This window comes from Suricata suricatta, chromosome 1 (genome assembly GCF_006229205.1).
Source record: "Suricata suricatta isolate VVHF042 chromosome 1, meerkat_22Aug2017_6uvM2_HiC, whole genome shotgun sequence".
Lineage (NCBI taxonomy): Eukaryota > Metazoa > Chordata > Mammalia > Carnivora > Herpestidae > Suricata > Suricata suricatta.
Genome location: NC_043700.1, coordinates 77,122,194 through 77,135,736, shown reverse-complemented (window position 1 = coordinate 77,135,736; position 13,543 = coordinate 77,122,194). Strand labels below are relative to the sequence as shown.

The 13,543-nt window shown below is 37.6% G+C and overlaps 1 protein-coding gene across 2 annotated transcripts in view; it reads right to left on the bottom strand.

Moving 5' to 3' along the window:
* OTUD4 (OTU deubiquitinase 4) overlaps nucleotides 1–13,543 on the bottom strand; it is a 45,013-nt gene that overhangs the window by 8,933 nt on the left and 22,537 nt on the right. For both annotated transcript variants that reach the window (XM_029940598.1, XM_029940606.1), the window contains exons 11-17: nucleotides 11,294–11,388; nucleotides 9,939–10,042; nucleotides 9,639–9,825; nucleotides 4,732–4,894; nucleotides 2,758–2,881; nucleotides 2,403–2,458; nucleotides 1,829–1,906 (exon numbers count right to left, since the gene is read on the bottom strand). In XM_029940598.1, coding sequence (XP_029796458.1) covers nucleotides 1,829–1,906; nucleotides 2,403–2,458; nucleotides 2,758–2,881; nucleotides 4,732–4,894; nucleotides 9,639–9,825; nucleotides 9,939–10,042; nucleotides 11,294–11,388 — 807 coding nt within the window. The remainder of the gene's footprint in view (nucleotides 1–1,828; nucleotides 1,907–2,402; nucleotides 2,459–2,757; nucleotides 2,882–4,731; nucleotides 4,895–9,638; nucleotides 9,826–9,938; nucleotides 10,043–11,293; nucleotides 11,389–13,543) is intronic.

Sequence of the window (13,543 nt, the reverse complement as noted above, 5' to 3'; positions counted from 1 at the left end):
CTAACCAAGGATTGCCTATCAAGAGCCACAGAAGACACCTGGAAGAGACAGAATCAAACTCTAAAGCATCTTGAATGATGTTTTTCGGGAAAGAAAGCAAAAATCACTGAAATCATTTTGAAATTCATGAGTTATTTAGAACTGTTCTTCACAAGTGTATGCTTTCCAGTGAACATGAAGGATGTTAACTGAGAGTCAAAGAAGGACTGATATTCCTGTGTTAGACTGAGAACCAAAATACCTGGGAGAACTCAAGTTCCTTCTTCACTAAATTTGTCAATTGTGGTATTACTTTCTAAATGTAAATTTTTCTAATCTTGGCAGTCATCACATTCCTTCCCTTCTATGAAGTGTTAAAGATTCAGGCAACTTTTTTGGAAGTTTTAAAATAAAGTAGAAATTTATAATTTCCCTTCAAAAATCTAATTTTCAAGCCAACCCAGCCACCATAAAGGTACAAGACAACAAATATAATTTCTTCAAAATCAATTTATGAGTACGTACGGCTTCTATGTCCAAAAATGGTGATTACAAAAAAAGGGAAAAAAACATTCCACAGGGTGCCTGGGTGGCTGAGTCAGATAAGCACCCACCTCCTGATTTCAGCTCAGGTCATGATCTCACGATTCGTGGGTTCAAGCCCCACGTCGGACTCTGTGCTGACTGCTCAGAGCCTGGAGCCTACTTGGGATTCTGTGTCTCCCTCTCTCTCTCTCTGCCCCCCCACCCCCCCACACTCTCTTAAAAAAAAAACATTTAAAATATTTTTTAATAAATAACCTTCTATAAGAGGCATCTGGCTGGCTCAATCAGTAGAGCATGCAGCTCTTCAGATTGTGAGTTCCAGCCCCACAGTGTGTGCAGAAATTACTTAAAATTAAAATCTTAAAGGGTACCTGGGTGGCTCAATTAGTTAATCGTCAGATTTCAGCTCAGGTCACGATCTCACAGTTTATGAGTTCGAGCCCCATGTCAGGCTCTGTACTGATAGCTCAGAGCCTGGAACTTACTTTGGATTCTGCATCTCCCTCCTCTTTGCCCCCCTGCTTGCATCTGTCTTCTCAAAATTAAACAAACATTTGAAACATTTTTTAAAAAAATAAAAATAAAAAATGTGATCTTAAAAAAGCACCTGGGTGGCTCAGTCTGTAAGTGTCTGACTCTGGATTTCAGCCCAGGTTATGATCTCACTATCATGAGATATGAACCCCACCTTAGGCTCTGCACAGACAGCAAGGAGCCTGCTTGGATTCTGTTTCCCTCTCAAAAAAAAAAAAAAAGGTAATAATAATAAGTTCCATAAAAAATGAGAACATTCTAGACTAAGTGACAAAAGAATTATAGATGAATCACAACTGTACCCAAATGATGACTCTAGAGTAAGTCCTCCCATTTCTGTTTTTGTCTTTAGTTTTTTACTTTTGAGACAGAATGGGGAAGAGGGACAGGAGAGAGAGAATGCTAAGCAGGCTCCATGCTAAGCAAGAGACCCAGTGCTGGGCTTGATCCCACTAACCATGAGATCATGACTCAAGCTAAATTCAAAGGTTTCTTACTTCTCTGTATGATGTTGAAAAAACGGGCGCCTTGGTGGCTCAGTTGGTTAAGCATCTGACTCGATTTTGGTTCCAATCAGGTTCTCAGGTTCACGGGATTAAGCCCCATGTTGCAATCTGTGCTGGCAGCATGGAGCCTGCTTAGGATTCTCTCTCTTCCTCTCTCTCTGCCCCTCCTCACTTCCTCTTTCTCACTCAAATAAACATTAAAAAAAAGAAGAAAGAAACCCAGAGAATGAAGCATTCAATGTCAAATTCAACAATGTACTTACTTGCTCTGCAGGCGGGCATTCTAGTTTCTTTGACTTCGATGGTGACGAAACTCTTGTACATTTATCATCACTAATATTCTTTGGAAGCAAAACAAAAGCGAAATTTTATATTTCAAAGTCCGAAATTCTATGATAATTATGGTTGTCTGTATAGTTCACCCTACCTGCACCTGACTGAACCCCCTCACGACTAAGTATTTTTTCAATTATACCTGGTTTTAAACAGGTAGGTAACTCGGCCTGCACGTCTTGATCATATCAAAAACTATTAGGCAGTTTTTACTGGGAACATGGTTTCAAAAATCCATATAAAGTAATGGAAAGTAAAAGCCACTCTCCACCAATCCAGATAGGTGATCCTCATGAAGCCTTGAAGAAATGGTTATAATGTGAGAGTGAATTTTCCTCATGCACTATCATCCTTTCCCAATTTTTTCCTCTGCTTTTCTACTTTTATAACACTTAGTTATGAAATGATGAAATCACCTCCAGCTTCTCCTTCTACATCTCCCTGCTATACTATCACAGTGTTATGGGGAGAAAAAATGAAAGAAAAGATGCAATCAGTATTTACCTCCAATGTACTTGGCTCAGGTTTTTTATCCAAGTGCGTATGTCCATGGACAGAGTCTATAACAGACCAAGATATAAAAAGAAAACAGTATCAACCACTAGACAGGCCTGGTCTGAAGACAGAATAAAATATGAATACAAAGCCTAAAGGACTATTTGAACTGTGTTTAGTCAGTGAAAAATGTAGTTTTCAGAATAACATTTAACATGTTTTAGCTTGAGTCAATGTGTCTCTGCAACAGTGAGATACAGGACTTTACACTGTTTAATGATTTAAAAAGGGTTCTTTCCCAATGTATGACTTTAAGCCAGACACAGAGCTCTAGCATCTGCTTTCAAATGATGAAATAACATACCTTTATCTTTCCGTTCTTCGGTATCCATTCTCCGCCTGCTTCCTTTTCTATCACTTACGTGTGACGATTTTCTCTGGACACATGGGTTGCTACTCTGAGAAGCTGACTGACTGACTGATGAGCTCTTAAAATGAACAAAAACCCAACACTTTGTTTTAAAGATTTACCCACAAATATATGAACAAAAGTCTTATAATTAATCTTACTCTTCACATACAGCTGATTAAAAATCTCAATATTCATAACCCAATGTCTTTATACTTGTAAAACCACAAAAAATGGGACACAGGGTTCATGTTTAATTATATACTCTACAGCAAGAGCCTTATTAATAAGTCAAAAATATTAGACAATCAGACCTTCAGCCTAAATTAGGAGTGAGACTTCTTCAAATCCCCCTTCAGGAAGTCACCCTTACCAAACCTTCACCTTGCTACTTACACTTACATTCTTTTCACCAAGAATAGCACCTTTCATATCAACCTTCAAATGTAGGCACTGTAGGGTCACAGTCCTTTGTAAGGAAAAGTGCCCAAGTGCTAACCAGCAGATACAGTACACCAGGATTCTTACCATTGAAATGCTGTCAGCAAATCACTTAAATTCTGCATGAGATCCAACCTTCTAATTGGTGAAAAAAGGAACTGGAATAAGTCAGGTTTCCAAGCTAACCTATCACTGAAAAGTCCTTTCCTCCTCTAGCTCTTTGTGAATACACGTGCACACAGCTGAGAATAGGATTTCAGCCCTCTGTGGCAGTTTTCTAGAAGACAAACTGGAGTCTCTACCAAGTCCAAGGCAGGTTTACAGGTCTAAAAATGGTATGAGAACTCATTTTAATAATCAAAAAATTTCTACCATTCACTAACAGTAACAACAACAGCAACTCCAAAATGAAAAAGAAAAAAAGAGCTAGGAGTGCAAGCATAAATGATTTATACTTTTTTATTATCTGTATGTTATGGGAAAATAACATCTATCACATTGAGACAAATGTTTTAGCTTATAGACCATGCCTAACGCATACACAGATTTGGGCACATCTTCCCAATAACTAAGCTCCAACCTCTGTGCCAGACTGAACTACCATTCCAGATCAGTGGTTTTCAACTGAGTATCTGATACCTCTAAAGAATTCCACATGGGTCACAAGACAGAGAAGGAGTGTATGGTGCTTTAATGTTTTATACTGGTATATCTGGCAGCCTCCTATAACATTCTATTTAATTTGTTTAATCTACTGTTAAGAAAAAAGTGCCCAACCACCATTCTGATTCACACAGCACTTAGCACTACTTACCAATATTTAAAAGACTACAGGCACAGGGCTCCCAATGCTCCCAAACTCAATTGGTTACCTTTTCCCCTGTGCTGCAAATGCACCCTCCTCACAGAGGATTTTACTTCCCTCTCTCTGAGAACTGTTTTTCCTTCTGACTCCCCGAAAAGAATGAAGAAACCCAAATGTAGAGAACATTTCTTTCATCAGACAAGTAAGCATCCGTATAGTCCAGCGTGTGACACATAGAGGAGGGCAAAGCCACAGGGTTGGTTACATGTGCTAGCACCTCCCAAAGCAAACACTCTGAAAGACAACTCTTATTGGATATATTAGGTCCTGGTGTGTTCAGTAAAGGACACTGAAGAGTCTCCTAATTTTATAGACTTATCTTTTTACTGAATGTGAACATCTATTGCATAACTAATAAACGTATTTTGTTTTGGTTCAAGAAAAAAATACTAAACTAGAAGTGAGCTAACCAATTCACTTGTATCAACTCTGCCAACAACTAGTAGTATCTTCAGACCTCATCTTCTTCATGATTAATGTAAAAAAGAAGGGCAACTAAATGATCTTTAAGGGAACTTTCAGTTTAAAAAGTACTAATCTGCCATTAGAAACTATGGTTTCATATTAAAACTATATTAAGGAGAAACTTCTAAACAACTTTTAAAATGTCTTTTTATACATACGGAAAGGGCTGGGAAAGCCTGTTCATCTCTGTTCTGAATCTCATAGAGTAAACGAGATTCTTCTATAGCTTGCTTCTCTCTGCGCTCTTCAGGGGAGAGGCCAAAATAGTTAGATTCTCGACTCGTGTGATCAAAATCCTCAGTTCTTTCACGATCAGGTTTTCTGTCAAATAAAACATTCTCGTCATGAAAAAAAAAAAAAAAAGACAAAATGTGTTGAGTACCCAAAATAATCTTTTTGGCAATACAATATTTGACTAATTTAGCTACATATGATATTACAGAATTTTTGGCAGCCTAATAAATGTTTAGTAAATGGAAGCTCCTGTAGCTCAGGCTATGTGACAGAGTTAAGACGACTGACAACAGCAGGGGAAAAATAGAAAAAAATATAACTCACTTCCAAGTGATACAGAAGTAATAGAGATTTTTTTTTCTTTTCATCAGGGCAGAAATTTAACCACTTATATATACGCTGTGCCATATTCCAATACTTCCATATAATTCACTTTTAAAAGAAAGTTATTTAGTTTAGAATTCAAGAGCACTGTCATTTTCTGTATTAAAGGAAAACATTCAAACCAGACACCTGGACCACCTCCTGCTTTCTAGATTATACCACAAGAAAGAGAAAGCTGAAACGAAGAAAAATTAAAGACACCAAACTAGGGGCGCCTAGGTGGCACAGTTGGTTAAGTGTCCGGCTTCGGCTCAGGTAATTATCTCACGGTTTGTGGGTTCGAGCCCCGCATCGGGCTCTGTGCTGACAGCTAGCTCAGAGCCTGGAGCCTGCTTCTGATTCTGTATCTCCCTCTCTCTGACCCTCCCCTGCTCGAACTCTCTCTCTCTGTCTCTCAAAAAGAAATTAAAAAAACATTTAAGGAAGTTTTTTTTAATACACCAAACTAGATAGTAACTGCAAATAAGACTACCATCACCGCATTTTAAGTCTGGTCCAAGAAGAATGACAAAAAATACATGAATAGTTTAGCAGCCTATAACACAATTCTTAGGTGGCTTATATTGGCAGTTATGAATACTATTCCTACCAGGTCAAATAGTTCCACAACAGTGGGAAATGAAAATCTAAAACCTACAGGAAAAACATGCTCTCACAAAACAAAAACATATAATCTTCCTTTAAAGAGTGAGGACACAATAATGCCACCTGATTTTTTTTAACCTCCAAAATTACGAATAGCCTTTTCATGTCTTTGGACAGGCCCACTTAAAATCACACCCTAAGTCCAATAGAGCAGATGTCAACTCCAATTGGGGAAAAAAAAAAAGGGCAGAGGAGCAAATGCGAACCTTCATAATCTTAGTTAGATCAGTCTATCTCAGGTCCCAGAGAGGATTCAGCAAGTGCCATACATCTCTGGCAAGCTAACATTACCCTTACACTGTGTCCCATCACCCAAACCTGTCCATCTCACCCTAACCCACCACACAGCAAAAACCAAATCCTTCCTATCTGCATTTTGTTTTTGTTTAGTTTTTTTAATCTTCTATTTATTTTTGAGAGACAGAGACAGCGTGAGCTGTGAGGGTCAGAGAGAGGAAGACACAGAACCCAAAGACAGGCTCCACGCTCTGAGCTAGCTGTCAGCACAGAGCTCAATGCAGGGCTCAAAACCACAAACTTTGAGATCATGACCTGAGCCAAAGCAGGACGCTCAACCAACTGAGCCACCCAGCTGCCCCCCAATTTGCATTTTGCTAGAGAAGAGATATTCAGCAATGACATTACTCCTTTTTAGCACTTCCACAATGAAAGCAAACATGTCAATCCTCAGCTGGTTTCTATCATGTCTTATTATCTCGAAAGGGAAAGACCAATTATCAGTAAGAAATGAAAAAGTGAGGTCTCACACCCAACATTTCAACTTCTTTTATTCTATAAATAAAAGAATCCAAAACTGATCCATTAAATATAAGAAATAAAGTCAAGATCAACCAATGGGCTTAAATTACCTTGACAATGAGCTATACAACTCCATATTTTGATTTTATTTTTCATTACATAGAATTCAGCAATCTCTGTATTTCAGTATACTACTAAAATTCACCCTCACAACCACAGTGGAGAAGGCATACTAACTGCAAATACAATAGGTTCCTATGTAATCAGTCACAATGTCGAAATTCTTTGAAGCTTTTTATCTATATATCACCCACTGCCCTCTCCTATTAAGTGTTTTAGTATACAGCTAACACATTAAAAAAAAAAAAAAAGATCCTAGTAAGACAAAGACATTTCACAATTGCCTGATTATTCTACCAATTCCTAAGAAACTGGATACAACAAGAGAAACACAGTGGACATAAATTCAATTTATGGTAAACAAAACTTTAAAATTAGTCATTTAATAGTGTATGTGTATTTTCTTTAATATTTAAAACACTAAAGAGTATCTTTGTGTTCAAGGGGGGGAAAATGTTCCTTTCCTGGTCTATTAAAAAAGTGAGAATTTTATTAAAGGAAAATCTCAATTCTGTCTATGATGTTCCTGTATTTACGTTATGTTTTTAGGTTTCCAAAGTTAATATTCAAAATAAGTGACTCCTCTTAAATACTTTGCCTGCTTTGAATAAGAAGCCACCAAACATTAATGGAGTCTAACGTCCACACAACAGACTTTAGCCACAACTACTTGATTAATGGCTCTAATTCTGTCTGTGGGGAGCAAGAACCCACCAGGAGCCCTGAATGTCCCTATGTATTATTGCTCAGTTTGCCGAGAATTCAAGGCCCTGACTATACCCTGCCCAGGCCAATTCTCAGGACTGTGTGTATAACTTTCAGGGATGAAGTAACATTTTCTCAATGCTATTTTTTAAATGACATTTTTTTTTTGGTTAATGCTTATTTATTTTGACAGAGAGTACACGCACGCAAGTAGGGCAGGGGCAGAGAAAGAAGAGAAGCCTAAGCAGGCTCCTCACTGATAGCCGGATGCAGGGCTCAAGCTCATGACCATGAGGATCATGACCCGAGCACACCTGAGACAAAATCAGAAGTCAGATGCCTAACCTACTGAGCCAGCCAGGAGCCCCTCTGCTGAATGATTTTTAATCATTCGTCCTCATTAGAACTTTTAGAAAGCTGGATTATGAATGTGTATCTACTTTTTACAAATATGTAAAGTACCCCTGCAGGGAAACACAAGAATCTGCTAACACTGGTTGCCTCTGCAGAAGGAAACTAGAAACTGGGAAAGTAGGGATAGGAAGAATTATCAGAATAAATAAACTTTTGAATGTTTTAGACTTTGACCAAAATAAATTTCTACCCTTAACAGGGTGTTAAACAAACAAACAAACAAAAAAAACATTAAGACTTGAAGTATTGGTGTTTTTTATAAGTAAACTGTGCTTTCTAAAAAGATATATTCAAATCCTAAACCCTGGTACCTGTGCAAATGACTGTATTTAAAACTAGGGTCATTACAGAAGTAATTAAGTGAAGACGAGGCCACAGTAGGGTAGGGTGGGCCCTAAACCCAGTATGACTGGTATCCTTATTAGAAGAGAGACAGAGGGAGAACTGCATGTGATGACAGAGGCAGATGAGCGATGCACTGATGACCAGGAACACCAAGGAATGAAGGCAACACCAGCAAGGACAGCATGAAACGGCTTCACCACCACAGCCTTCAGGAAAAACACAGCCCCGCTGACAACGACTTCACAGACTTCTAGCCTCCAAGACAGTGAAGATAAATTTCTGTTGTTGGGGCACGTGAATGGCTCAATTGGGCATCTGACTTTGGCTTAGCTAATGAGTTCAACATTTCATGGGCTCAATCCCTGCTTTGGGCTCTCACTTGGGATTCTGTCTCCCTCTCTCTCTGCCTCTTCCCTGTTCACTCGCCCTCGCTCATTCTCTCTCTCAAAAGTAAACATTAAAAAATTATGATCTTTTAACCCACCCAGTTTGTGATACCTTGCTACAACAGCCCCAGAAAACTAAGGCAGTATTTGTAATATATCAGCCTAGGAACCTACAATTGTCTAGAAGATGTTACATAAGCTGTCTTTAATGACAAAAAGTTCCGTATATTCCCAAGAAAGGGGAATACCCAAAATCTAAAAATAAAGGAACTAAAATCCAGAACTAGAGCTCAGCAAACACATAAGCTGATGCTGTAACTGTTCAAGCAACTGGGGATCGGGAGTTTGGAATGGGGAAGGCACTGGTCACAGTAACCTAGGAGGGCTCCAGCACCCACAACAGTCATGGCCAAGTCTGTATGAAAAGAACAGCCTCAACTTAAAACTATCTTCTCAAATAAAGTTCCTCCAAAGGGCTATAAACTACTCCACAAAAAGGCAGATTAGAGAAAAAATAAAATCCACTGGACAGGAAAATTATGATCCTGAAGTTCATCTATCTCAGGATATTCACTCAGATTGCTAATATTCATGACTACATTTACTTACAAAACTTGTAGCCCCATTCAATAAAACACATTACCACAAACAACCCAACCTTATCAAAACAAACTAAACCATTTTGGATAAGTTCCTACATAAAGAATATATAAAGGGAACATCCCCACCAAAGGAACAGGAACACAATTTGAAATTCAGCATTTAACATATTACAAGCTCCCAGAAAACAATTAAGTACAAGAAGATTTGGCTATGATAAGATCTCCCAAATCATTTGAAAAAGAATTATTCAAAATTAAAGATGGCTTACCCTAAAATTACTTTGACTTATCCGAAGAGAACTGGGTAATTATAAAGAACTAAAATTTTCACATGGTATTTTATCAACAATACTTTTAATATACTATAGTCAAATAAATGAACAAAAAGTTGTAAATGTTTAAAAGCATGTATCGTGGCACATAAAAGAAATGCTTCTCAATTTATAGTTCTCTTGCATTCAGAAAGGTTACCTTATGATCTGTGAGGGTGTCCTATTAAGATTTTTGTGCTCACTGGAGGGTTTCTGAGACGGAGACCCTGCAGAATGACTAGAGAATGCATGTTGTCTTACTCCCGAAGGATGCTGGAGTCGAGGAGGTAGTGCTGATGGAGCTTTTATTGGCTTGCTTTGATTCTTAGGCCCTCTGTAATCCATGTCTGTGACAAGAAGCCAAAATTACATCATTTTCCTGTAGTAATAATAAAAAAAAAAAAAGCCCAAGTACCATCACCCCTCCTCCAAAGAAAGATTAATCTGACATAATCCTAACCAGAGTGGAAATTCTGTCCAGAAGTGGAAGGTTTTCTCATCTTCTTCCCTGATACGGTGTTCCAGCTTTCTGAGGGAGCTGGTTTGAGGTTCTTCGGGGAGTGTCTTCAAAAGAAAGGAAAACACTTATTTTTTTTTAATGGTTATTTATTTGAAGGAGAGAGAAAGAGAGAGTGTGTGTGTGTGTGAGAGAGAGAAAGGGGAAAGCACACAAAGAAAGGGAGAGAATCCCAAGCAGGCACTGCACTTCAGCACAAACCCAACACAGGGCTCAGTCTCTTGAATCATGAGATCATGACCTAAGCCAAAATCAAGGAGTCAGATGCTTAACCGACTGAGACACCCAGGAGCCCCAGAAAGACTTATAGTAACAAAGTATGCCTAAAAAGAAGATTGATTTAAGTATTCTGCATAAATATTTTCAACTTATAGAAGAATTTAGTTTTATAGTTTCTTAGATTAAAAATTAAAGTACAAAGCATTCAGCAATCCAGATGCAATTCTAGTCAACGAAGGTGACATAAAAGCGTATTTTCTAACCTAAAAAATGAAAACTAAAAAGCTTTAATCACAATCTAAGCAAAAGATTAGACTAAAAAGGAATTGTTAGATGTGATGATAGTGCTATGGTTAAGTAGGGAGGAGGAGTCCTTACTACGTTAGACAAACATATAAGCTCTAAGTGTCTATTAAGAATGGCATGGTGACTGGGATTTGCTTTAAAATATTCAATTCCATTCCCACTTTTTAAAAGGGGGGAGGGTTAGGGAGAATAGATTAGAAAAGATTACCACACACTGTTAGTTGCTGAACAGGGTGATGCTTATACTGGAGTTCACTGTACTGTCTTTACATCTGTGTGTTTGAAATTTTCCATACTAAAGTTCAGCTATGACTTACTACCCTGTTTTCCAATAAAGAGAGCCATAAACAAAAGGTGCCATAAAGTAAGACTGGCAGCAAGTCAGCCACAGTATCTCACTACTCCATATGACATTTACTGAAAACTAAATGCAATGCAGTGCTAAATTAATATTAGAAATGAATATGGCCCATCCTCCAATGTTCCCCACTTTATAGTTACAATTTATAGTCAATTTCCCAAACTGCCTTTGTAAAAAAACAGCACATTTTAAACTGTAAGCAACAAAACAAGTTTTTCAAGTATGTTAACACACAAAACACAAAACTTAAGTTCAAACTGCTGTTTCAAGAGATCTAAACAAATACATTTCCTACTAAGAGGCAGTATTTTTTATTGAATTTACAAATACACAGGGCCATTTAGAAACAGTCATGATTTAAGCTAAATGGAAGAGACCATAAATCTTTAGTTTAAGAGTAAAGAATACGTACTTCTTTCCAAGTTCTTCAACCAAAACTGGCCCATTCTCAGAGTGAACCCCTTGAAAGTCTGCATTAGAAAATTTTCCATTGTGATCCAACCTAACCTGTTGAACAATTCCAGAAAGAAAAATCAGTCACCTGCTTCCTTTGCATTAATGATCACCTTTTAAATTTTTATCGTTTTCAATGAGAGAGAAGATGACCATACACTGTTAAAAACAAAGCCAAGTTTAAAAGCGTACACCATAATATTTCTCTGACCTCCCAGACCTCTGTATCTCTAGCTAAAATAAATACTTATCTTTGTTTACACTTACAAAATTTTATGAACTGTTTTTGAAATAATTCAGGGAGAAGCAGGAGCACAGTCTATCAAGGCTCCAAACAAGAGAGGCAGCATGTCTTGGTTCTGAACAAAGGGCTATAGCACTGCACACAGCAGGATTCTAGGCCCATCTTTTGTACTTACCAGCAATATGACCGTTGGCAAATTACTTGCTGCATGCTTCCGTGTCCTCCCATGCAAAATGGAGCTAAAAATACTTACATCATAGGACTCATGGAGATGGAATGAGGCACAGAATATACATAATGGACACTAACTGCAACTGTACACAGCCACCACTCTATGAATGCAAGCAACTATTATTATAATTACTAGTCTTACTTTTCCAATATTAACAATGTATAACTGTGACCTTTTTTCTCCCTGTAAATAGATCCTTCATATGTTATCTAATATACAACTGTATTACCCAATAGCAAGCTGTGATAGGAGAAAGCCTTTACGTTTCCTCCTATAGTCAAACAGTACTCAATCAACGGAGTACCTACTGATCACTGCACTAGAGCCCAAAGGTACAGCACCACTTCAGGTTAACATCCTACTATTTTTACTAGATCAAAGTCCTAAAGCTGAGGTTTCACTATTCATTAAGCACAAAAGAACACTTTGCTTCCTCTCTTCAAGAGTCTAACAATAAAATAGATCTTTCTGAAGTTCATTTGCATCAAAAAAACTAAACCACACCTTACATGCTTGAGTAAACAAAGGTCACCTTTGAGTCATAGCAAAAAAATGTTTCCATAATAGATTTCAATTAAATTTTACCTGAGTGAAATAGTCTAGGAGACACAGAAACAAAATACTCTAAAAAAAAATATCTGCTTTACCATCTACTTTCTCAACAGCATGCATTTTTACTAAAACCAACTGCAACCTCAAAGGAAATATGCATGATTTAAAATAATGAGTAACAGTTTTAGTGATTCAGCCTAAGATAAGCATTCTTCTCTGCTAAGGAAGAATGAGAAGGCAGGCAGGAGGCCTAAGCCCTAAGTTTACTCTCTTGTTTTTTTCCAAATCACAATAACAAAAAACTCCACAATTCTGTTCTGTGATTATACCACATTTCTGACAATTCCAAAAGGAAGAACCTAAATGAACCATAGCCTCTTCTTCTTCATTCAAATACCTCAGAATCAGAATACTTTAAGAAGTTCTTTAGACTGTCATTGATGCTGATATAATCCTGGTGGATCGGTTACTTTTTACAAACTACTTTACCACAAGGAAATGAGTGTTACCTCCACAAGTTAAGGAAAAATGTTTGTCAATGGCTATTTTAAAGTTGTTTGCAAAAGGCAACATTTTTCACTGAAAACGATTTTTTATAAACACATTATCTCCAAATAGTATTTCTGTGTATATAGGTTATTTCTGTCTTAGAAATAGTATTTTTTCACAAGCAAAAAACAGAAAAGGAACCTTGGAAATTATCCAGTTTCTCCAGCTTTGGCATTATTGACACCAGGCTGGACCAGCATTTGGTGCAGGCTTGGGGGGATGGCCCTGTGCACCACAGGATGTTTGGCAGCATCCCTGGCCTCTACACCCAGTAGAGGTCAGTAGCACCTCCCCAGTTGTGACTACAAAAACTGTCTGCAGACATTGTCAAATGCGGAGTAAGGATTGCAACATCACTCTAAATTGAAAACTAATCTAATCCACCTTTCCCCTTTTCCAATCCGCTACTTAAATCCAGAGCAATAGTTTAAAAGTAAATGGCAAAACTCCATTACTATTCACTCTTTTCTCACTCCAAAATAAAATCCTTATGTATCTATCAAAATCTTCTAGGATGACTTTCATAAAACTGACCTGTAATGTCAAATTCAAATCAATTTTAGTAATTTGCCAACTGTACTGAAAATATCTAAAAATCTAAAGTGCTATTGCTACTTCCTTCAAACAAGTAA